This window comes from Monodelphis domestica, chromosome 5 (assembly GCF_027887165.1).
Source record: "Monodelphis domestica isolate mMonDom1 chromosome 5, mMonDom1.pri, whole genome shotgun sequence".
NCBI classification, from domain to species: Eukaryota; Metazoa; Chordata; class Mammalia; order Didelphimorphia; family Didelphidae; genus Monodelphis; species Monodelphis domestica.
The window spans coordinates 164,897,442-164,920,559 of NC_077231.1; the positions used below are offsets into that span (position 1 = coordinate 164,897,442).

General features: G+C 31.8%; 1 protein-coding gene across 4 annotated transcripts in view; it reads right to left on the minus strand.

Moving 5' to 3' along the window:
• Positions 1–23,118, minus strand: part of PHTF2 (putative homeodomain transcription factor 2) — a 170,427-nt gene that overhangs the window by 22,280 nt on the left and 125,029 nt on the right. For 3 of the 4 annotated variants that reach the window (XM_007504048.3, XM_056799501.1, XM_056799500.1), the window contains 4 exons: positions 21,112–21,307; positions 18,168–18,323; positions 8,541–8,759; positions 613–741 (listed from right to left, as the gene is read on the minus strand). In XM_007504048.3, coding sequence (XP_007504110.1) covers positions 613–741; positions 8,541–8,759; positions 18,168–18,323; positions 21,112–21,307 — 700 coding nt within the window. The remainder of the gene's footprint in view (positions 1–612; positions 742–8,540; positions 8,760–18,167; positions 18,324–21,111; positions 21,308–23,118) is intronic. The other variant, XM_056799502.1, reaches the window with a different exon arrangement.

The following is a 23,118-nucleotide window of genomic DNA, read 5'->3' on the forward strand; positions in this document are numbered from 1 at the left end:
AAACACATAAAAATTTAAGATCCATAGTATAAGTATCATTTCTTCAAAGCTTTGAAGAAATGATACTTATACTATGGATCTTAAATATGATATTAATTAGTTCTTGGTACTATATACCAATAATACCAGTAATAAACTCTAAATATTTGGGAAATTAACTTAGCAGGTGATCAATAAATAAAAGCACACATTTTTTGCAAAATTTTAGATTTAGCAATCTACGCAAAGTCAACTGACACTAACAGGAAAGCTGTGGTTTTGTTACAAATCACACTTTAAATTATAGACTGATGTCAAACACTCAGAAAAAAACTGCAAAAGGCATTTGTGGCTTGAAGAAACAGGGTGAGTAAATTTCTAAAGAAAATATCCAACCTATTATTTAATTAAATTAATAATTATTATCTCATGTATATATTATATTATATTATATCTATATATAATTTATATCTATTTGGATAAACATGTATCATTTACTTATGTATGATTATTTATGTCTGTCAATATATTAATTAGAATAAATCTGACAGTAATATGCCTGGCAAATAGAAGCATTTAATAAACACTGTTTCATTCATTTTCATTCAAATAAGAATAGATGAAAATACTTACTCGGTTCATAATCATCCCACTAATTTCAAGCACAGACATCTCTGCTTTCTTACAGTCATTGCCTTCCCATACAATTGCACTGACTTTTTCTAATCCTGGATTGGAGCTATGGAGCCAGGGCAAATGACTCTGAGAAATAAAAATGGTAAATGTGGAATTTTAAAAGAAAATAGCTAACAGTTTAACTCCAAAATAAAAATGAGAACTAGTTGATAGACATATCAATAATAGATTACATGAAAAAAAAATAGGTACAAAGATACAGAAATTTGTTAGCTGCATAGAGTGAAACTTTCTATACTAGAGAAATTATGAAAGCTACTTACAAACGTATAGTAAAACTTGTCATTAATAAATACTTATCTGTAAATCTAAACTTATATATTTTTATATGGAGGTTAAAATTAGTCAGGAGCAGTGAAATGAACATTACTCAAATTCATCTGAACCTTCAAAAATCCTCACTTTTTCTTTCTTCAGCAAAGTTTTATTTTTTCCCCCAATTACACATAAAAACAATTTTTGGCATTTTGAATTCCAAATTCTCTCCGCCCTCTCCCAAAACATTAATTTATAATAATGAATAGCTAACATTTATATAGCACTTAATATGTGTCAGGCACTATGCCATATGCCATATGCTTTACAGTCATTGCCTCATTTGAGTCTCACAACAACCTTGGGAGGTAGGTGCTATTAGTATCCCCATTTGACAGAAGAGAATGAGGGGAAACAGAGGTCAAGTGATTTTGCCAGAGTCATATGGCTAGTAATGTCTGAGTTCAAATTTTAATTCAGGTGTTCCTGATTCCAATCCCAGCACTCTACCCATTGCCTTACTTAATTGGAAAAGTAGATAACATTTAAGAGAATCTTGCCAATAAGGGGTATTTATCCGTTATGATAGTAAGAGAAGAATACTGATTGGTATTTATAAGCCATAACCAGAAGAAAGAAAACTATTGACCTCTGCAGAGAACATAATAAAGAAGCAAGTCAGCAAAATACAGATAGATGAGAATTTTTGATTTATTCTGGAGAACAGAGAAGACAAGGTAATATTGTATATTAGGACAGAGCAACTACACCATGTATCTATAGATACTCTTCTAATATAGGGTATAGATCTCATATCTTTAATACTTATAATTACTGTGTAATGACATAAGTAAATGATAGAATTCATAGCATCTTTGAGAAGTAAAAAGTCATGGAAACTTAGAAATGAGAGGAAGCTCAAACATCATCTGGTCCAATCTATATCTATCTAGACAAGAATTGCCTTCACAATTATCTTGATATCACAGTTTTCAACTTTTAGCATATTATATTTGCTTACATAATTAATTTTTAACCACAGATTGCAATCATTCAGGATTATTATGATGACTACAATATACCATTTAAAACATAATTCCAGATATGTACACAACCTGAGGGGATTATAACAAAAGGTTTCTAAGACTTAGGTAATCTATTTGCCTCTAGGGGAATAAAATTACAGTGATATTTTTTCAGTGAAAATGTAAAATGATAATTAAGCTATATAAAACATAATTATAGGAAATCAATATAATATCCCTTATTGATATTACAAAATCTACCGAATACATTTGGTTTCTGGAAAACAATACTAAGGTATCTACAACTAGAACAAAAGTTAATGAATAACAGAAATGTAAGACAAAATAATGAAAACTATACATATAAAAATTATTTTTCATCATATTAACAATAGTCACATCATATTTATTGCAAAAGCTCTTGTTTTTATCATTTGGTTGACAAGCAACAGAGCAAAGTCCCAATCTAAAAAGTCACAGAATTTTAAAAAAGCCATTAAAAGCATACTTTTTTAAAAAGATAGAAAAAAGGTAGAGTTAAAAGTGCATGTAAATGTAGTAACAATAACTTACAGTGAATATGCAGGTTTCTTTATTTTATTATCACCCTCTGGGGGGAAAAAGGAAGGAGAAGGCAGCCAGGGGTTCAAGGCCTATAATAATATCTTGTACTCAATAATACTTAAGAACTAAAAAAAAAACCAATATGCAATCCCAGCAATACTGCAAAGTTGTTTTTGAAGTCCAAAGTAACAACTTGAGCTGTTTTCTGAATGCTAAAGTTGTTGATATTATAGTTCTAAGAGATGTTTTTGCATTTGTCACTTCAGGCACCTTTCCCCAAGTACTCTAAGCAATGTTTTGCTCCATTCCTTTACTTTCTATGTGAAGAATAATACTTTAGAATTTGAACGTTATTATAGTGTAAAATAACAGGGATCATCTACTCCATATCTTTCATTTTATAGACAAGGAAACCAAGGCCCTGTGAAGTAAGTGACTCGCTAAAGTCATATGAGCTAACTAATAGCAGAACAGAGACTAGAACACAGATCTCTTGACTCCTAGAATTGAATGTTCTTTTTATAACCCTACACTACCTCCCTTTGCTCTGTAAAGATCTATAACTTTCATCTCCAGGAAAATAGTAGAAGTGAGGGATGTAAATGGTAAGTCAGAAAAGGGCTAAAAGATATAATAGTTAATTAGACACATTTTATTCCAGAAAAAAAAGCCTTGCTGAACCACACCTATGGCAGTATGTAGAGAAATATTAAATTAAATACAACTTTTTCCTGAAAAGGTCAAAGAAAACATCACTAGATTCCCCAAGTGATTTTCTTTTATAATTTTGTTGTACAGTTCCTCCCTAAATAAAGTTCATAGTTGTTTTAATGACCTCTCTCTTAGCAAAATTTCCAGTGCTGGAGTTTCTTATTCAGGTTAAAATGCTTAAAAACTTTGAAATCTAAATAACAGTAAAAAAATGTAAACAAACCCAAAGTGACCTACAACTTTTATTGCATTGCAAAAGAAGAAATGATAGGCATTAAAATCAGACTCCATGCAGAAGAATTAAAGCCATTACAACAGTAATATGCTCAACTATAGTTTTGTGTTACTTGAGGAAAAGAAAATACAAACTTTTTTGTGAAATAATGCCACAGTTATTCTTGGGCTCTTATAGAGAAATATAAAAAAATGTACTACAATCTAGAAATGTGGTAGAGGGGAGTTTTGTTCACATTATTTAAATATTTCCTTCCCACTTAGTAACAGTGTTTTCTCTGCCTGTTCTGGTAAGAGGAAAAATTATTTTACATGTACCCTGAATGCTATATAAGCCAAGCACAAGGAAAAAGTTCACAGTTTGTTAAATGAAAGTTCAGGCACCTGTTTATGTAAGTCAAGATGAGAGTCAGAGCTTCATTTTGGCTCCAATGGTCTACAACTAATGAAACAGAAAACACTAGCTGTGGAACACCTTAGAAGACTGAGAACATAGAATGAAGTAGAATGTTTAATTCAAAAGTAAAACTTTGTTTATTGAAACTAATTATATATAGGAGAATAGGAAAATTGGAGAACTTCTTTTTCTTGAAGTTTGAAAGGGGAGTACAGTACATTTAAAGACAATTTATTTTCAAAGACACTTGCTTTCAATTATTAGTCATTAATTAAAGCTATTTTTCAGATAATTTTAACATGAGAAATGTATGATGTTTTACAATTTCTTAGAAAATCTCATTTTTATATATTATAGTCAAAATGTGTCTCTGGCTCTTTTTAAATCTCTTAAAATGATTAAGAGTAGGAGAAAGGCTAAATTGTTTTACCATAAGATCTGTCCTCTAATTGTGATCATGTTTCTGTATGAAGCTAAGATAGACATTTTTACAAAAATAATCTCTCTAAAGAGGATACTAGTGTTGAAAATTGTAAAGCTAACCCCACAAACTTGTAGCAACAAGCCCCGATTGCCAAAGGGGATATATCAGTTAGATAACTGAAAATTGTTTTAAAAGCTGTCAAGTTTAAACTGGTCAGAATTATGATTAGCACTGGATGTTGCCACATTACCATTCATAGTGTAAACATATAATTTTCAAAAGATATGAGGAAGATTTTATATTTAGAGCTATGCTTTTGTCTAAATCTTTTTGCTTCTTCTCATTTAGCCTATCTTTCCCCTTACAATGAATTAGTAAACTATCATTATAAAATAATTTTGTTTCTCCTAAGTAGCTTTAATATTATTTGTCAGAATAACTATACATACTTTTTAAACATTCTTAAGTACTGAATAATGACCATGATTTTGGATTTAATCATTATCACACACATAAGTAAAGTCCTAAAGAGAAACACTGAAAATATTTCGTAGCAAAAATATTTCTAGCAAAAAACCTGAAAATCACTCCAGACAGAACAATGGTCAAGAAATCCAGAAAGAAATTATAGCTAGTAATTTCTTCCACTCAATTTCTTCCACAAAAAAATTGGCCAGAATCTCATAGCAACATAACAAGGGGGCTGCTAGAAGAGCTAAAGTCAGTGTACTCAAACAATCTAACATGATAGCCTTCCAGCAAGATCAGAGATACCTATAGCCTTCAAAGGAAAGTGAAAGTGGAGGACTTTCAAGAGAAAGTGCCACTGAAGTTAAAACCCACACGCCTTGGAAGGCAGAGAAGTGATTAGACCAAGAGCCTTAATGATCAGGAAAGAGAAGGGAACACCTTAATTCTGGGAAGTGGAAGTCAGCACAGAAACCCAGGTAATCTGAAGAAAAGCAACAGAGTTGATTACCCTACCCAAAAGATAAAAGAGAATAACTTTAAACAGAAAATGGTAAAACTTTACCCCAAAAAAAGATTCCTTAAAAACTAGAAAAGATCAAATAGTAATGAATACATTCATGAAACAGCAAGAAATACTAAAACAAAATCAAGAGACTGAAAATACACACACACACACACACACACACACACACACACACACACACACACACACACACACACACACACACTATCAAAAAGAAATAACCTGGAGAAAGATTCAGGGGAGATAGTTTTAGAATCATTAGTCGCCCAATGTGATTTTTAAAAAAAGCTAAATTGGTACATTTCCAAAATAGATAAAAAGGAACCTGCCCATATCTATTAGAAACAGAAGGCAAAGTGAGAATAGAAAAAATTCACGTTTACTTCTTGAAACAATATCTAAAAGGACAAGTCCCAGGAATGCCTTTCCTAAAATCAAGAATTTCCATGCCAAAGAAAAAAATCTTGTAAATAACCAGAAGCAAGGAGTTTAATCTCTCTCCTTCTCCCTCTCCCTCTCCCTCTCCCTCTCCCTCTCCCCCCCCCTCTCTCTGTCTCTCTCTGTCTCTCTCTGTCTCTCTCTCTGTCTCTGTCTCTGTCTCTCTCTGTCTCTCTCTCTCTCTCTCTCTCTCTCTCTCTCTGTCTGTCTCTCTCTCTCTCTCTCTCTGTCTCTCTCTCTGTCTCTGTCTCTCTCTCTCCCTCTCCCAGTAGTTAGGGGTTAAGAGGGAAGATAATATTAGGGAGGTAATAGTCATGAACAGAATTAACTTGCTGGTCTTTAAGGAGGTATTAAAAGGGAATAAAAGACAAAAATTAGTATCTAAGGTGATACCTATACTTCGAGACATGGGTGAAAAAACAGTGGTATATGAATGTAATAGAATGCCATGCATTAAGAAGTAACAAAAGAGATGACTTCAGAGATTCTTAAAAGTATGATTGGATACATAGTAAAGCAGGCAGAACCATAAAAAGTTATATGGAGGCAGTACTGTAAATAAAAAACAAGTTTGAAAGGTTTAAGAACTCTGATCAAAACAATGACCAGCCATATCACAAAGGACCTATAAAGATATGCCCTACCAACAGAGAGATGGAGGACACAAGGTACAGAGAGATACATTTTTGGACATAGGTACTATTTAGATTTGTTTGGCTTGACCATACTTATTTGTAACCAGGGTTTCCCCCTCTCTTTTTTAAATTAAGGCAGGAGAGCAATACTGACCCTCCCCTCCAAAGAGACATTAAAGCATTTTTTAAAATGCACATAGTAGAAGAGAAGGAAATTCAGAAAGAAGTAAAGACAAGAAGGACTTTTTTTTTAAAAAAGAGGTGATTTATTGTCTTCTCTTTTTTAAAAAAGCAAGTGGTATGAAATAGAAACTCATGGCTTATATTTAATCTCTCTTTGTATTTTGATGAACATAGGAATGCTGATTTGTGTGTATATGTGAGTATAGAATAAAAAAAATTTAAGTGCTAGTCATATTTAGAGAGCTAAGTTATTTATATCACAAATACACATTAACTCTAGTATTCCAGGTTGGTTTCACAACAATGTTAAGGGAGCCAAAGCAGATTTTAGCCCCAGATTAAGTAGAAAGTGTTTTGTTTTTCATTCTATGTAAACTGTCATATGAATAATTTTAAAGAATAAGAAACAAAAAGTAGACAGTACTCAAATTTAGGGCTGGATCCACTCCAGAGCATGCACGTTAGTGACAGAGGTGGCATCAGAACTTGGTTCTCTTAACTTCCTGCTTAGAGCTCTTTCCACTATATGAAACAGCCTACCTTGACTTTTACAGATCTGAAATGTCATTTTCAACCATATAAGGAAAAGCAAGACTATCACACATTTGAAATGCTGTAACTACAACTAAGTGGAGTGTGGAAATTTAATTACATAATAAATTGGCCTAAGAAGATCACTTTAGATTGCACTTGATATTTTGTATTCACCTGCTTATTCTATAACAACCTGCAAAGGAGTTCCTCAATTGACTAAATTAAAAATACCATAATATGCCTTAAATTTGTTTTATGAGTCACCTTGAAATATGAGGGCAAATACATTTTTAATTTTTAAATGGGTATAATTACTGGGTTTCAAGGAAAGGTAGTACACTTGAACATGATAGGGATTTGTTATGTGAAAAAAAGTCCCAATTTATATTGATATTTTAGAAGAGGATTTCTGGAAGCTTAATAAAGTAGAACAGAATGATGAGCAATTTGCCAAATAGCTACTAGCTTCTAAACCTAAGTAGCACATTATTACTAATGATGGCTAGTTTACAATAAATGATATAACAAAATCAAGAGGTGGGCCAGTCAGGAAGTAAGAGCAAAGGACATGAGTTGGACCGCCCAAGGACGACACAAGTATCCATGAAATATTAAAAGACTCACAAAGAGGGTCTCTAGCAGATTAAACAGTGTTTCTATGGAGAATTTATTGATTAAGAATCACAAAGAATGAGAAAGCATAGACAGATTTAAATCTGTACTGATTAAATCATTAATCTGTTGATATTTACTGAACCTATGAATGTTAGTTAGTTTGTATGTTTTTAGTATAATTAACCAGTTTTAGATTTAGTTTCATTGGATCAGGGATCTAAAGGAATCTCAGAGACCTACAAGTTCAATCCTATTATTTCATAGATGAGACAACTGAGACTCAAGAGAGGTTAAAAGTGACCAAAAGCACATAAATATTTAAAAAGCAGGATTGAGATTTCCAGTCAAATCTAATGTTCTTTCCACTTGCTCAACACTGCAATCTGTATTATAAACCTTAGACATAAATAGAATGTACTAGGGATAAGTTCTCATTTGAAGAAAAGCTGATGTGAGAAAAGTCACAAATTCGTAAAAATAGGACTGGGGTGGGGGTAGGGGTGAGAGGGAGAACTACTCAAATTATTATGATTCTTTAAGTATCCAAGACAAACTTCCTTAAATATTGAATTTATCTAGTACATTTTAAACATTATTTGATAAACAAAAGCCAACCTGATCCCACAGCTTTTCAGGAATATATCTATTATGCAAAGTGAAGGAACCTGTCATCTAAATTCTGAATTTTCTTTCCTTAATATAATTAGACTATATAAATACAAATAAGAAAAAGTGTATAAATGAAATACTATTTTAGTTTAAGCCAAGTTTTTTTCTTTACTCTCTATATTCTTTCAGAGCTCAAAAGTTCAAAGGAGCATACCAGCTCCATATAATCCAATTGCTGTAAACTAACCTGATGAAAAGGATCGTCTCTATACTCCTTTTTCATACATGGATTAACTTGAGGATTTTCCACATCTGTCTCACTGGTACAAGATGAACGGCATTCTGCACAATGTAACAAGTCTTCCCATAATACATCTTCTGTTTCAGATTCTGGCCTTGTACTTTCAGAATCTTGTCTGGAACTTGAACAGCGAGAGCTGCAACTAGTACCCGATTTAGGGGCATCCTGAAAGCAAGATATTCTTTGACATTAATGCAATGTAGATATTCTAACTTAAAGGTCTTCAAGAAACTTCAATTAAGCTGATGCCAGTTTTTTTTAATTTTTAAAAATTCATCAAAGAATAAGACAGCCAAACATGAAAAGTAACCACTCTTTCTTCATATATTTATTATTTACATATTTTGTAGCAGCCAAAAAAAGTAAACCCACTACAGTGTTCAGTATGTGACTGAACAGCTCCATCCTAATACTACCATATACATTTCAATATTTAAGACAAGTATTGAGGTACCTTTCTATCTCCTAAACTTTATATGAACTTCAGAATCAGGCTTGGCATGAACTAGACGCAAATTTTTATACTCTTTACATTCAGTATCAAATTTACTAGATCATCCAAACCATATTAAGGATAATTTTTGCTCTGTTCTATAGTTTCACTCTAGCATTTACTAGCAACAAAACATCAGAAGTTCTAAATAAACTACAATCTAATATACAGCACTTCTCAGTATTTTAAATTTATACTTTCCAAACAAAAAAACCTACTTATTTTTAAAATTACAGTAAGAAACTTCAACTAGGAAAGCAACTGAAAATACTAAGGAGTGTTACTTTAAAAAAGGAAAGTCTAAGACACCAACTCTGTTTTTTAATCAATTAAGGTAAACCACATTCATATAGAAAATAAACTACATCTCAATTTTCTATTAAACAACAATCTTGAGTTATGTAAGAAAAGTTTGTTTTTTAAAATGTGAAAAATTTGCCCATGAAAGACTAAACAAGGATATAGTCTAAAATATAAGAGATGTTTAACATCATATTAACATACCAGTAACCTCATAGTTGCTTAGTCTTAAAACTTCCAACATTATCTTTGTTTTCCACCCTCTTCCTTTAAATCTCAATAATTCCTTTTAGTAATGAAATACAAATGATTTTCTTCAACATTCCTCCTGCATTCATATCTTACTTTCTGTTCCCCAATCTCACAGCTCTAATTTATCTTATAACTTAATTACTATAAAAATCTTTACTTTAGCTTCTCCCCCAATCAAAAATCAACCATATATATGAAAACAACAATATTAATGGTCCTAAGCCACACAATTTAATTGTGTAATTCCCTTGCTCCAAAGATTTCAACAAATGGCCTTCAATCATCTATTGTAGAGGATAATGGTTAAATTCTTTAGACTAATATTCAAAATCACCTCTGAGTCTTGGTCATCCTTGAATCAAGGTCAACCTACCTTTTTTGCCTCATTTCTCATTATCTCCCAGATGAATCTTCTGGTCCAATCATACCTGAGGCAATGAACTATAGTAGAAAGTAGAATGATTCAAGAATCGGACTGCCTATGTTTAAATTCTTCCTCCTACACTTACTATCTGAGTGACCAGGGCAAGTCACTTAATCTTGGTGGGCTTTAGTTTTCTCATTCATAAAATAAGGGATTTGGATAAGATAGCCTCTGAGGTCTCCTTCAGCTCTATTATGATCTTAATCACTATTCTATAAGCCTTTCTTGTACTTTTTCATCTTTAAGCTTTGGCACATGTCTTTTGATCTTTTGCTTCTTGCCTATCTGAATCTGCAAGTCTCTTTCTCTAAGAAGCAGTAAATTCTTCTTTCTTCCTTGATGACTTCTACTATACATTTAGAAATTAATGTTACATAATTTAACAACCTAGCTGATGTTTTAAATTATTTAACTTTTATGTTATTATAACTATTGATGTGTTCTGTATTATCACCATAAATGGATGACAAGTTAGGGATAAAGGATAACTTATTTTTCTTTGCTTTTTCCTAAAAAGCTTTGTATGTGTTGCAGATACCTATATTTTACATATTTAGAAAGTACTTAAGTTGACAGAGGTTTTAGAGTTTCTATTAGTCTAATACAAGGAAATAATAGTTAGAAATGCAAAGTTGGAAAGAATAAGGAATAGAAAGTAAATGAAAGTAAAGTTAATATTAGCAGGAAAACAGTTTATATTACAATAACATAAGAATTAAAAACTTTGAAAGACTTAAGAACTCTGTTCAAAGTAATGACTGGCCATGATTTAAGAGGCCTGATGACATAGAATGTTATTCATTTTCCTGACAAAGAGGTGATAGACTAAATGAGCAGAGTAAAATGCATTTTTTTAGACATGGAAAACATGGGAATTTGTTTTGTTTATGAATATTTGTTACAATATTTGTTCTCCTTCAATGGAAGAAGAAATGAGAGAGAAAATTATTAGTTTGCTAAATAAAAAAGAAAGATAATGAAAGGCAGAAATTCTAAAGAGCCTAAGCTGTTTTGCACATTAAAAAAAAGTAGTTATACAAAGGTCTTTGTGCAGTTTAAAGCCCCCCCCCTTTTAACAACTTAGATCTTCACTAAGACTTTAAAAGGACATGCTGTATTACAATATTTCAGACTCAAAACTTCTGAAATAGAAGATATTATAAAAGATGAAAAGCAGTACACAAATAAGTCACATACACTTAAAATTTAAAACATTTAAGTAGCTTGTATTTTATAATAAGCTCTATTCGAGTAGCAAGGCAAAGTGCTTTGGTTATTTTATTGTATGGAATTCCATCTGCTTGAGAATTTTCCAAAAACAATGAAGTTTATCATTTTAGGAAAACAATCATGCTAATAAATTATACAACTCTATGTTTTAGGCTTTTTTGTTCCAGATCTTTAGGCTCTCCCAATGCCTTCCACCAACATAGATAAGTAACTCAAGTGAAATCTGAAAAAGATAACTGACTTGTCCATGCTCACACAACTGATCAGTCAAAAAGCAAGACTTTAAAGCAGGAAGGGCTTTCTAAAGCCAATCCCTATTTTCATGCTTCTTCTCTTTTTCATAACATGGTTAAGTACATAAATTTAATTGAAATTGATGGTGCATGAAGACTAAAAATTTATAATATACTACTTGACAATTCCAGAAAAATATTTTCACACAAAGAAATAATCTTGTGAAGTAGACAGAGCAGGTATCATCCCAAATACATATAAGAGGAAACAGGAACATTAGTAGGGTTAAGTGAATTGCCCAAGGTCATTCAGCTAGTAAGCGGTAAACTTAACTCTGGACCTAACTCAGAACTTAATCCTGAACTCTTTCTACCATACCAGGTGATTTTCTAAAGAGAAAAGGTATACTTGTTTAAAGGTCTAAACAAAGATACTTTCATCAAAGTACAATAATAATAATAATAATAGCTTACATTTAGATAGTGCTTTTATAGTTAAAATATACCATGACATATATCAACTCCCTTAACCCATACAATAACCAAATTTACATACAAGGACTGATAACTCTAATTTATCTCTATAGACACTAAAACTGTTCCAAAGTTATAAAGCTATGTCAGTCAATAGTCAATATTCATTAAGCATCCACTATGTGGCAGGCACTGTGCTAAAAATCATGTAAGTGACAGAACTAAGAACCAAAATTATATGATTCCATGCCTAAGGCTCTTTCTACTACACTATGAAAATCTTACAAATGGAATTAATGAAATGTGCTTTTGTATAAATATGTTAATAGAATGAAAATGAAATGAAAAAAGAAATAAAAAATTCCATTTACAATCCTTAGCTCATACATGGCAGAAATCTTAAAATTCAAATTCAAATCCTTGCACAGGCTGGTTGTTAAAATGTAAATTAGACTAAACTGAAAATTCTGAATTAAAAGAGAACAAATAAAAAATTGTTGGCTTAACTTTAACATAAGATATAGATATTGGATAATTTTTTCCAGTGAGATAGAATAGATTCAGTTTTATTTTGACCTCTCAGAAACTTCCAGGTACACCAGGCTCTTTGCCCAAAGTTCTGCCTTAAACTTTATCACCAAGCAAGTGAGCATGTACTTCAGGGTTTTTGTTTTTTTTTTTTGGCTCCAATAGATTACACTTTGAGTCCCAGTGTAAATAATGGTCACATGAAGAAACATAGGCAAACTGCTACAGTGGTCTCCCGAATGAAGCAGTGGGCCACTGCATAAAGTGCTTCTCAATTTAAAAACTGGATATTGGATAAAACAATTAAAAAATAAACCAATAATCAGTAGAAGAGTTTAAAGGTATTAAGTAGGAATCAATATATCTCTTTAAACAAAGCTGATCAGTTTTTTAAATGACAGAAAAATGGACCATTTGAGGGAAAGAATATATATATATATATATATATATATATATATATATATATATATATATATATATATAATAAATATACATGTATCATACATATAACATTAACAACTTAGGACATTTCTAGACTATAATAGTGGGACATAACTGTTTGAGTGCTGTATCCAAAGATGATGATTAGTCTGCAGCTCAACAATAAGCTGGTGGGAACTACCAAACAGTATCTTACAAGATTATTTATTTCTTTATTTTGTGACAAAATTATTTAATCGTTTTATTGATGATAGCAATAACTGCCAATTCAGTTTATACCAAATTAGCCGAGTCTGTTTACATTAAGACAAAATAAAACTAAAAATAACCTGGATAATCTGAAGTTCAACAAAATACTAAAATGAATAGCAACAAAGAACTAAAATCACTTGGCTAAAAGGGAGTTAGGGAAAGACTGGTTAAGAAAACTTAAAAAAAAAAAACCCACAAACCACGAATTATTATAGATAAGATAAATTGGTAAACCAGAAGTACTACTCCACAATCAGAGATGATTAGGAGATTAATGGTACATTACATTAAAACATAATCCCTTCTTTAGAGTCAGAAATAGGCGACGTCCTTAATTCATGACGTTTTGCTGTTTCGGCCTTTTTGAGTTTGTTAGAGTCCTTTAGAGATTTTCCCTGAAGTTTAGCTATACTGCCACCAGGTGATGGTAGTAAACCATAGTAATGCCTGATTCACAAATGCAAATGTTTTCCCTGAGATTCCCTAGCTTGCTCATATTTATACTTATGAATTTCTATGTTTTTCTTTGTAAACATATACATTTATGTTAAAACAGGAAAAATTGAAATAAGTATTTCATGTGCTTATTCTGAATGAAAAAGAATATTTTAATAACTTTTTAAAAACTGAACTCCAACTGCACATTCCAGTATGTCTACATGAATTCCCCAGCCTCCCTTCTGAGTCCAATTCCTTTCCTGGCAATTTTTGGGCCTCCTATTTTAATCCCCTAATTCCCCTTCTTGCTCAAGGTTCCACTTCAAGGCAGGGCTTGTTAAGAGAGATTTGATTACTAAACATAGTATGAAGAAAGGAAGAAGAGACAAAGATGCATAAGCTTAGGTTGCTTCTCTCTTTTCAACTCCAAATCCTGGACACAAAAAAATTTGTGTGTTTCTTTAATATTTTAACAACTGTGTTTCAATATAACTGGTTTCCTTTGTAATCCTACATATTATGGTTTTTGTATTTGAAAACAATATTCTGAGCAGACCAGAGGTTTCATTAGATTGCCAAGGGGGTCCATGATGCCCCCCCCCAAAGGTCAATAACACTCAACTGCAAGATTTTCTAGGATGAATACTGAGCTTAGTTAAGAAAAAGCTTCCTTTTTGGTAATAGTTCTCAGTTTAGGTCTGCATTTCCCTACCATTATCTTCTTAAATATATTCTCAGAATTTTGTCCTGGTCCCTAAGGCTATAAAGATTCCTCAAATAAAATAAGATACATGCTACCTGAAGCAATTTCTAATTTCTCCCCAACTATTGGCAGATTCTTCTTACATTATCACTCTTTTATTTCCTCTGAGCAGAAGATCCTTTCTGTCTGATGTTTTACTTTATTAGAATTAGAAGATATCAGAGAGCTAGAATAGACCCTGGAAATTAGCCAGGATGAATCTCTCTCTTTATAGGTGAGAAAATGAGGGCCAGAGAAATTTATATCATATAATGCCTATCACTTAATTACCAGTTCTACTTAGCTTCAGAAAAATTTTAGCATGAAAACTTAAGAATTTTACAGATGCAAAATCAACAGTAATTTATTACTTATTTGATGGTCAGATTCTAGCAGCACTTTAAAGATTAAAAAAAAAGCTTCAGAGGTATAAAAACTTTGCTGCAAAAATTTAACACTATACTTTTTAACAGAAACCTGTAATTATTCAAAGGGACTTTCCAATATCCTATTGACTTATTAGTATTGTATGAAAATGAAGGTCACTGATTTAGCACACTTATAGCAGATAATATATTAGATACGATGAGGGGAAGAGCTTCTGTAGAGGCAGAAATATTGGCAGCAGTGAGTCTGACAGCTGACAAGAAGGGAGAAGTATAAAGACATCTAAACCAATTTAGGGTATGGACAAACAGTCCTATTGACCTTAAGAATACATGAGAGAAATACTATTGTGTTTATACTGTTGAATATTGATATTCATAAAGATAGCTGAGCCATCAAGAAAAGGTGATATTTCTTCTGCATATATGTTTCATATGTCAAGGAACCATAACTGAAAAGATTTCTATTAAAAGGATTCCAATATTTTAAAAGTTTTTGTATTGTTATTATCATTACTGTGTGGATCTATGAGTTCCCAAAGGCTATTATTAAAGCAAGCTCTGGAACATTCTTATAAGATAGAAGGGCTTTGAGCATGGCCCAGGAAAAAAAAATATGTTGTTGATATACCAGCCTATCAAACTCAGAAATGTTTTTCACTAACGGTTTGTGCACAGGATGACTCTTTTGGTCACTGCAACTCATAAAGACAGGCTAGACCCACTATAGCATACAGAATAGTTGTAAAACAGTCCAAAAAATAGTCCAATAAAATGATGGATCCTTGAAGTATGTTTTGTATATAATGAACTCCTCGATTATAAAAATTAAATGCAGGAAAAAACTAACAAAAGTACTTATAAAAATTTAATACTCCTAATCTAAAGATATCAAAAAATAAGCTGATTTTGGGAATTCCACAAAGTTTCCTTATAAAAGTTCAATAGCATTCATTAAGCGCCAAGCACTCTATCAAGACAGGACTGGCACTATAAAAATCTAGATCTTTGTGATCTAACACATTGTAACAATATAAGCATTATTCATAAGGTATACTGTTGCATAAAAATCTTCCAATTAAATTGCATTTAACTAGAAATACCAACTACCAAATGTTATAATACTTAAATACATCAACTGATGTGATCTCATTGATGGGAGCACTCCCTACAAGAGTGCAGAAAATTGCATCCAATTTTTTTCATCCTATGGAATGTTCATTCATATTCCCTTATAAATAGTCCATATTAGGGCTACTCAAAACTTGCCAGAAGCCTTCTCTTCATGAGATTCAAGTATCAAACAACATGGTGACTAGCCTTTAACTCTTGTTAGCTGATGAAAACACCTCATTTTTTCAACTCATTTTCTAATCATAATTTCCTTGATAATGCTATTTGTGCAGATGTGATTCTCTGAAAATTGGGACATTCAATGATTTCAACATAAGGCATCACTAACAAAATACCAGTGAGAAAAAGATAGGTTTTTACCTCAAAGAGAAACTTGGGGCCTCGAAAACATTGAATAATTTCCTAAATGCTTGCTGTTTTTATCCTATTTAATTCCAGACTTAAGTTCATCTGCACATCTTTCCAAGATATATTACTGATGGTCAATTTTTATAGGCTTTCCACCCAAATAGACATGACTGTGAAAAAAAAAGATTCTTTAACAACTTGATTTCCCTACTGCTGATTATTAGACTAAACACCTTTGAGTGATTTTGTATATCATTGCTCTGAAATGTCCGGGGTTTTATAAAATTAATATAATATCATCTGAAAACTAATATATCTCTTCTTTGTAGATAATAATGGATATGATCTATGACAGTGGCAAACTATCCATGGCAGTAGTAAACAACTTTAGTGAAAGTATGCTTTCCTATTAAGTGCTTTATAATCACAGAATCAAACAAAATTATCTCTGTGGTATGTCTATCAAAGAAATATCATATATGAGGAACAAATAAACATTAAGATACACCTTACAATATTTACACAAGATAAACCCCAAAGTCCTTCAATTATTTAACTAGAATAAAATGTAAAATTGCAGCAGTAATAGAAACAAAAGACTATACTTTGATGACCCTAAATTTCAGAACATGTTCATCTTGTCAATGATGTATTTATTTCCTTTGATTCTTAAAGACTTCTTATTTGAATAATCATGATGTTCTACATAAATCCTAATAAAATTATAAAAACAGAATAATTAAATAAATGAATTTTATATAAAGCACCTTGTAAATTAAAAGTAATTTGTAAATTTGTTCTCCTTTCCCATACTTAAAACTTTAGTTTTAAAGTTTAAAGGCTACTAATAGAAGGGGGGGGGAGCTTGAGGCTTTATATAATGCATTAAGTTTTGCAAAGCATCTTATAAACATAATTTTGTTTTTCTTCATCTGTCACTGATACTATGTATTTAACATAGACTCTTTCATATGCCCAATAATTGCTATTTAGGGTAATTTTATTTTAAATTTTACCACCTAGATTGTAAAAAGGAATATAAAATTTCCATCTTTAAATTTCCAGTTCCCACCAGACAGTTAAGTACTTAAATATGTAACTGAACATTTGTTGTAATGTCATAATTCTTAGATAAAATGCCCTCACTTTTGAAGCTAATATAATGTACACAATTCCCTATTTTTACTATTTCTCATCATGTACTGCATTTTAAATGCTGCATTACACATTGGAACTTACAGTATTCTGAAAAAAGAAAAACACCTGTTTTGGGAAGGTCTCTGAAGTTCATAAGGCTTATTTGTTCCAGGGTATTTCTGGCTCTAGACATTTTCCTGATTCTGTCTTTGTCTGAAATCGTCTGTCTGCAACTTCATTAGTTTAGAAACTTCTGGAGAAATGAGGGCCAATGGCCAACCTTTGGTCTTTCTATGCCCAAGACATCAAAGATGAGTAAGCAATCTAATGCATCTGAGCAAAAAAACGCATCCTTTTCCTGTAAAACCCATGGAACTTGAAGGCTTTGCTGAGTGGCCTCTATAAAACCAGGAGGAAGGACCTTGGTGTAACTTAGACATGTCAAGTCCATGACACAAAGTCTGAAAAACTAGAAACCAAAATAATTATTTGAAAAGAAAAACAAACACAAATGTCTAAGGAGATTGCCTATGCATTTGACATAGGCAAAAAGCATTTATAATGATACTGACGGAAGGAAATATTTGTTATTTTGAATTAATTATAATGTTTTGAATAACCATAATCATTGAGAAAAAAGATCCAACATGATTGATATGTAATAAATAAATACCAGTAAGATGAAAGGTTATTTTTTTGCTATTATATTCAAGCAAATTTTTAAAAATTAGGACATATTTTTTTAAAAGGACAAAACATACCTCTGTAGAATAATGCTTCTTATAATGATGTGACTTCCTATTTCGGAGGATGTTTTCAGAGGCTCTGTCTATGTGGCGACGTAATGAGTATCCCGTTTCAAGGCCTTCCTCACTTGATACTTCATCTGAGACATTTGTGATTATCCTTTGGTTGTCCTAAGTTGATCAATACACATGCACTATTAAGAGTACATAGCTTAAATGAAGTAGGCAGAACCAAAAGAACACAACAGCAATACTTCTTGATGGACAAACTGTGAATGACCTAGTTATTCTCAGCAATACAGTAATCCAAGACAATCCCAAAGACTCATGATGAAAAATGCCATCTGTCCTCCAAGATAGAACTAGAGTATGAATGAAGACTGAAACAGACTATATTTCGTTTTCTTTCTTCTATTTTTTTATTTGAGATCTCTTCCACAAAATAACTAATTTGGGGAAATGTTTTAAATGATTATATATGTTAAATCTATATCAGACTGCTTGCCCTCTCAAGGAGAGGAGAAATCAGGGAGAAGTAAGAGACCCTCAAAGAGGGTTAGAAGGGAGAAAATTTAGAACTTGAAATTTTTTTTAAACCCTTACCTTCCATTTTAGAATCAATACTGTGTATTGAGAACTTGAAGTTTTTAAAAAATGAATGTTAAAGAATTGTTTTTCATGTAATAGGGGAAAAATAAAATATTATTTTAAATAAAAAGAAATTTTATCTGATGTATGTAAAATTCAAAATTAAAATTAAACAATAGAAAAGGAAAAAATATGCTGACTGATTTTTTTTAGATGTTGGGAATAATCTTCTGAGAACAAATAATATAAATATATTTCCCAAAATAATATTTTCCAACAGAATAATTCACTAGATGGAAGGAAAGTGCTTTTCATGAAAATGTGCTTGAAAAATCAGATTACATAATAACATGTTTTTATAAACTTCCTCAGGCACTTGAGTATAGTAGAAACCTTTTGTCAAGCTATGTATTAAGAGATTATCTTTTTAGCATTTGTACCTTGCCTACTTCCAAAAAGGACTTTAGGGTGCTTACAAAATTAAGTAATGCAAAAATAAGACAATTAAGAATAAAAATAGAACTCTATAAAAATGGCAAAAAGTGTGGGTGTTACCAGACACCTGAGGTAAGCTAATTGCTAAAGTTGGGAACCAACTTTTTCTCTAAGTTTCCTGATAGCTAAGAAAAAATGAAAAGAAAAGAAACCTATTGGGTTTCACAGAAAATAAAAATTATCTATGCCTAGTGCTTCATTGTAAACCTTTGCTCACAATGACCTAATGTTATCTTTTCTCATGTTACCAGAAGAAAAATTTGTTTTGGTTTGTGTATTTGTTTTTAAAAGATTATTAGTAGTGTTTTCACAATGCATAAAGTAATATTTATAGCATGATATTCAATTTATTCTAGAGCAGTTTCTCATTTAACTCTATAATTTTATTAATATTTACATTATACATCAAATGCAAAGATGATTGAAAATTCATTCATTCCTTCCATCTGAAACATTTATAAAAAACCTACACAAAATTGAGCTAGATGTGAGACATATCCTTAAGAAGGTGATAGTCTAAAAAGCTGACACAAATAAGAATGATACAAGGCAGAATGCAACACAATGAAAATCCAAATGAAAGGAACCAAAGTGACAAGAAAACTTGAAGAGAAAAGTGGGGGAGGGGAAAAGTAGTGAAGGAGGAAAGGTAACCCTAAGGAGGTTATACAAGTGATGAGTTTTAAGAGAAGAATTTCAACAAGTAATGGTGAAGAAGAAATACATTAAGAGCAGGGCTACACTTTGTAGTGTGAAACAAGATCAGAAAATGGATTGGAATAGGATCATAGAGGCATTTAGTACAGGCTATGGGATTTGAATTTTAGACTTTGGGCAACAGATGATTGAAAGGCTCCAAGTTGTACATTATGGGAATATAACTTTGGCAGTTGTGTGAAGGACAGATTGGAATCCAAGAGGAACTAATTGAGTGGAGGAAGATAAACAAGTTGGAAATTTATCATAATAATCCAGAACTAAAGTGGTAGTCATCTAGAACAGAGAGAAGGGCACAGATGGGAGATATATTTCAGTTTGAATCAACAATCAATCAAGAAGCATTTATTTAGTGCTTATCATTGCTAGGCACTATGCTAAGTGCTAAGGATACAAACAAAAGTGAAATAATCACTGCTCTCAAGGAGCTTACATAAGGGCTTGGCAAGAAAAATCTGTGGTTTTAAACCTAGATAACAGATAAAATTGTTTCAACAACAGTAATAGAAATGTTTAGGAGGAGGGCAAGACATAGGGTAGGGGATGGAAGAGCAGAGAGAAAAAAACAAGTTCAGTTTTGAATATGTTGAAATTGTGATGGCTTTTGAGTACAGTTGGAAAAATAGAAGTATCACTCACAGATTGAAGCTATTTATAGATTTGGAAGTGGTTTATATAGAAGTGAAAAGTAAAGCCTTGAAAACAAGGATGAAATCTCCAAGGAAAAGAAGGATAAGAATAAAGCACTGAGGTGATGGGATCACACAACTGAACCTGAAAGAGACTTCAGAGGCCATATGGACTAACTCCCTCTCCTTACACATAAGGAAAACGAAGACCATAAAGTTTAACTGTCTTATTCAAAGTCATACAAGTAGTATTCAAAGTGGGACCTGGTAACTTGGACTACCTACATAGCATAGGGTTGTTGTGAGAAAAGAACTTAGTAAAGCTTAAGGTACTATATTTCTATAATGGAGCTAAAACCTGCTTAGCTTCAGTTCTCCAGTTTTAAGTTAGTCCCTAAAAACAGTTTGTAAAGGATTACAGAGTAAATTAAAAGGAGCCTTCTTATGATCATAGTCTTACTAGTGACCTTAAATAATTGTATATTAATTAAAGTAATATAACTCAAGGAAATTCAGTAAATCATACTCACTCTTTGCTGACTACTGGGTGTATTCCTGATTGTTCCTGTGCTCCAACCTGTCTCTTCTGATCTAATGATTTCACACTGAGGTTCATGGTTTTGTATTCCATCCTCACTGCTTTTAAATGTCTTTTTCCCTTCAAGGGATACATAACCATTATCAGTTTCTGTTGATTTATCAATGGAATTTTTTGTTTTCTTTGACCTAAAGTAGAAAACATAGATTAAGTATTATTCCATTATTATTCCATATTAATGTCTTATTTTTTATAACTTTTCATCAATCAGGTCATTAGCTGATTCATTTGTAGTTATTAATACAAGTGTATAGTTTATCACCAAGAATATTAATAGCTATTCTTATTTGTGAACCAACATTTTAAATATCAAAGATAATAGTTTAATATACTGTAGTTTTAAATAATGTGACTAGTGATGAAGAAAAGTGTAAGAAAAAGGAGGAAATAAGTTCATCTTTCAGCCACTAATTTCAAAAATATCAATTGTTCTCTGAAAGAATATTATTTATAACAGGTTTAATATTTTCCAAAAGATGCCAAATCACAGCAAAAAAACCTGAACACTAGAATAAGATAATTAGTTATTATATATAACAAGCTAACAGATAAAATGGCAGTGCTTCAGAAGTTCAATCCCTTTTGTCCTCAAGAACTATAGTGAATGAAAGATAAACTACTCCAATTGAACAATTAGAAGAACTGTAGTATAAATATAAGACAATATTGCAATGTGCTCAATTCTGATCAAGTTAATGGTTAAAAGTTCTTCATTAAAATGTAATCAATTATGATATAAAAATATTAAGCTCCAGTAAATTTTACTCAGACTATCCGTTTTGCAAGAAAGGAAAATGAAAGCAAATGAAATATCTTCAAGAACAGCGGTTCTCAACCTTTCTAATACCGTGACCCCGCAATACAGTTCCTCATGTTGCAGTGACCCCAAACCAAAAAATTATTTTGGTGGCTACTTCAAAACTGTAATTTTGCTACAGTTATGATTCAGAATGTAAATACCTGATATGCCTTATGTATTCTCATTGCTACAAATTGAGAGGTTGAGAACCACTGTTCAAGAAGTTCAAGAAATAAGCCTTATAAAATAGCATGTAAAGGCCTTTACAAGAAATCTTATTGTATTTCTATACTGGACTTGGTTTGAAAAAATAGTGAAATGTGATTCTCAAAACCTCAATTTATAACTTCATAAATGTCTTTGCATATGTCTTTCTATTTCTTATATTCATTGAGATGAATTACATTATAGCATTCCTGCAGACCAATCTAATCCTGCTTATTCTCTCATTTGCTAAAAGCACCTGAAATGTGAGCTATTTTTGCATTGATTATTTGAAAAAATACTTTGTCCCAAAGGCTTAAAACTCCAAACCTTAAAGTTCCTACTAATTTATATATCCCATTAGCCTACTAAGGTTTAAAAAGAATACTTGGAGATAGCTAGGTAGCTCAGTGGATTGAGAGCCAGGCCTAGAGACAGGAAAGTTCTAGGTTCAAACCCAGTCCCAGATACTTCCTACCTGTGTGACCCTGGGCAAATCACTTACAACCCCCCCCCCCCATCACCCCCCAACAGCATAGCCCTTACTGTTTTTCTACTTTGGAATCAATACCCAGTATTGATTCTAAGAAGATGAAAGGTTTTTAAAAAATTACTACATTTCAATGACTCTCTGGTATCAATAATGTAGCCACCCCTCCCTCTACAGAAACCATAAACTATCAAACTATATCATTCTATTTCATTCCTGTATATATCATCTCATAATTCTCCATCTCTACCCTCTTGACATTATGTTGGTAAATATGAAGGGACACAAGTCATCTATTATCCTTCACCCTATGGTGTATTTACTTCCTTTGCCACTCAAAAATCTCTTTGATAACTTTTTACATTACTTCTTTTGTGTTTATTTATATCCATCAGATATCCCTTCATTGCCCTTTAGGTGTTCCACTATTTTGATTATGGTTTTCC